This window comes from Gekko japonicus, unplaced genomic scaffold (assembly GCF_001447785.1).
Source record: "Gekko japonicus isolate JY-2015 unplaced genomic scaffold, Gekko_japonicus_V1.1 scaffold7818, whole genome shotgun sequence".
In the NCBI taxonomy this organism is placed as follows: Eukaryota; Metazoa; Chordata; class Lepidosauria; order Squamata; family Gekkonidae; genus Gekko; species Gekko japonicus.
In genome coordinates this window covers 1-1,875 of record NW_015175102.1, presented here as the reverse complement: position 1 = coordinate 1,875, position 1,875 = coordinate 1, and the positions used below count along the sequence as shown (strand labels likewise).

The 1,875-nt window shown below is 52.4% G+C and overlaps 1 protein-coding gene across 1 annotated transcript in view; it reads left to right on the top strand.

Moving 5' to 3' along the window:
• Positions 1 to 1,649, top strand: part of LOC107122183 — a gene marked incomplete at its 3' end in the record, with an annotated part of 5,792 nt that extends 4,143 nt beyond the window's left edge. Inside the window, exon 2 of the mRNA XM_015425210.1 lies at positions 502 to 1,649. Within this exon, the coding sequence (XP_015280696.1) occupies positions 773 to 1,649 (877 nt within the window). The remainder of the gene's footprint in view (positions 1 to 501) is intronic.
• Between the last annotated feature and the right edge of the window lie 226 nt (positions 1,650 to 1,875).

Here is a 1,875-nt window from a genome sequence, read left to right as displayed (position 1 = left end):
CAATGGAGGGAAGGCTTGCTTTCTCTCCTCTGAAGCAGGAAATAGGAGAGACTGGGGGGGAAGGAGCTGCGATGTTAGAAGCAGGAAGCAGCATAGAGTCAGTCGTTCTTGGGTCAGATTGCAACCTTGCAGGGGCCGGATCCAGCCCACGGACTGTATGTTTAACACCCCTGGACTAGAAGGACCCCTTGATATCTTCCACGCTCCAGATTAATGCTGAATTAACGTGTTAAAGTGTGTGTTGCGGATTTCACATCTCTCTCGCATCAGCATAATTTATCAGTTTGGGACAACTACTTCACAACGTATGTCTCCTTTTATTGTTTGTTTTTTTTTCCAGTCCCCAGGCCAAGATCTGAGCAAGTCCTAGGCGCCATTGCTGCCTCATGACCTTCATATGTCCGATTCCAGCTGAGCAACATGTCCCGTTCTCTCTATCTTGGATCAAAGACATCTGCACCCTCTGTTGGTTATGACGAGGATGTAGCATTCCTGAATCAGTCCCCAGGCCAAGATCTGAGCAAGTCCTAGGCGCCATTGCTGCCTCATGACCTTCATATGTCCGATTCCAGCTGAGCAACATGTCCCGTTCTCTCTATCTTGGATCAAAGACATCTGCACCCTCTGTTGGTTATGACGAGGATGTAGCATTCCTGAACTGACTCCCTGCCTGCTGCCAAATCCAGAGGTCTTCTGCCCCATCCTACGCAGTTCCCTGTGTGAGCTGTCTCTTGTCCTTCAGCTCTCCAGGAAGCTTTTAGGCTCTGTGGTCATGGGTCCCGTCCAGCTAACTACAGCTGTATGGCTTGTGTCTGTGTTGCTGTGTGAGGTGGCCTCTCAGAACCTCATCAAGAGTCCCAAGAAAGAGAAGACGGAGCATTTGCTCCTCATCAGTGAGGTCAACGCAGATAATCCAGGGGACGATACCTCCGAGTACGTGGAGTTGTATCACACTAGTGGCCGGCAGACTCCTCTTGATGGCTACCACTTGGTTTTTTACAACGGCAACGGCAACAGAGCCTACAGAGTTAAGGACCTCGCGGGCTTTTCCACCGATAGCCAAGGGTTCTTCCTCGTTGGGTCCTCCGCGGTCATGCCCCGGCCATCGGTGATCCTGCCTAAGAACACAATCCAGAATGGGCCAGATGCAATTGCTGTGTATTTTGGGAGGGGACCCTTCTATGAAAACATGATGGTCACCAATGAGAGCCTGGTGGATGCCTTGGTCCATAAATCGAAAAACAGTGACCGAGCGGATGACTTGGTCCGTATTCTGACTCCTGGCATAGAGCCTTACTTGGAGGACCCGCTCTTCAGGACCTCAGACGAGTCTCTGGAAAGATGCCAAGGGAGGGATTCGCACTGGTTTTTCCAAGTGGCGACACCGACCCCTGGCTCGGAGAACCACTGTGTGCCTTTTGCACAGCTGAATGCGTCCACCTTGCTGATCAGTGAGGTCAATGTAGTGTCTTCCCCCGGGGAGTTTGAGTATGTGGAGTTACAAGGGCCTCCATCCACTGACGTCAAGGACCTGATGCTGGTTCTGGTCGAAGGGAGCACCCAGAAGATCTACTTTGCCATGGAGGTGTCCGGCAGAACGTCTCCTGATGGGCTGCTTCTCATTGGTCCAGGCCAAGCTGGAACCCGAGGTAGGACTAGGCTGCTGTCCAGGGTGCTGGATCTGAAGAGAGATGGCTTGCGATCGGTGTGTTGGGCTGCTGTTGAATCCCTACTCAGCCATGGACATGCTGAGTGACCTTGAGCCAGTTGCTCGTTCTCACTACCTAATCTGTCTTGCAGGGCTGTTGTGGGGATAAAGTGGTGGTGGAAAGAGGAGAAGTAGGCCTGGTACCGTGAGCTCCTTGGGGGGGGGGG